Source organism: Penaeus monodon, chromosome 19 (genome assembly GCF_015228065.2).
Source record: "Penaeus monodon isolate SGIC_2016 chromosome 19, NSTDA_Pmon_1, whole genome shotgun sequence".
NCBI lineage: Eukaryota > Metazoa > Arthropoda > Malacostraca > Decapoda > Penaeidae > Penaeus > Penaeus monodon.
Window position 1 is genome coordinate 15,405,634 of NC_051404.1, and position 268 is coordinate 15,405,901.

The following is a 268-nucleotide window of genomic DNA, read 5'->3' on the forward strand; positions in this document are numbered from 1 at the left end:
TCCACAACATTAACCAAATACGAATCTCTCCCCAGCTCTGCAACCCGGAAGAAGTGGGTCGAATTTTCTCCATGTTGGCCATTTTGGAAATCCTGTGGCCCCTGATCGACAGCGCTTTATACACAGTGATTTACAGCTCGACCATCGCTTTCTACCCGTCTTACGAACATCTCGTGGGGGCTGCCTTCGCCCTGTACGTCTTCAGCGGGTTCCTCGTGGTCAGGCTTATGATGCAGGAGGACGGTAAAGAGGTTCCTCGTCATCCAGC

At 52.2% G+C, this 268-nt stretch overlaps 1 protein-coding gene across 1 annotated transcript in view; it reads left to right on the plus strand.

The window, feature by feature from the left end:
* The window catches only part of LOC119585082 (solute carrier family 46 member 3-like), a gene marked incomplete at both ends in the record, with an annotated part of 1,722 nt that extends 1,454 nt beyond the window's left edge, over positions 1-268 (plus strand). Inside the window, 1 exon segment of the mRNA XM_037933702.1 lies at positions 36-268. Coding sequence (XP_037789630.1) covers positions 36-268 — 233 coding nt within the window.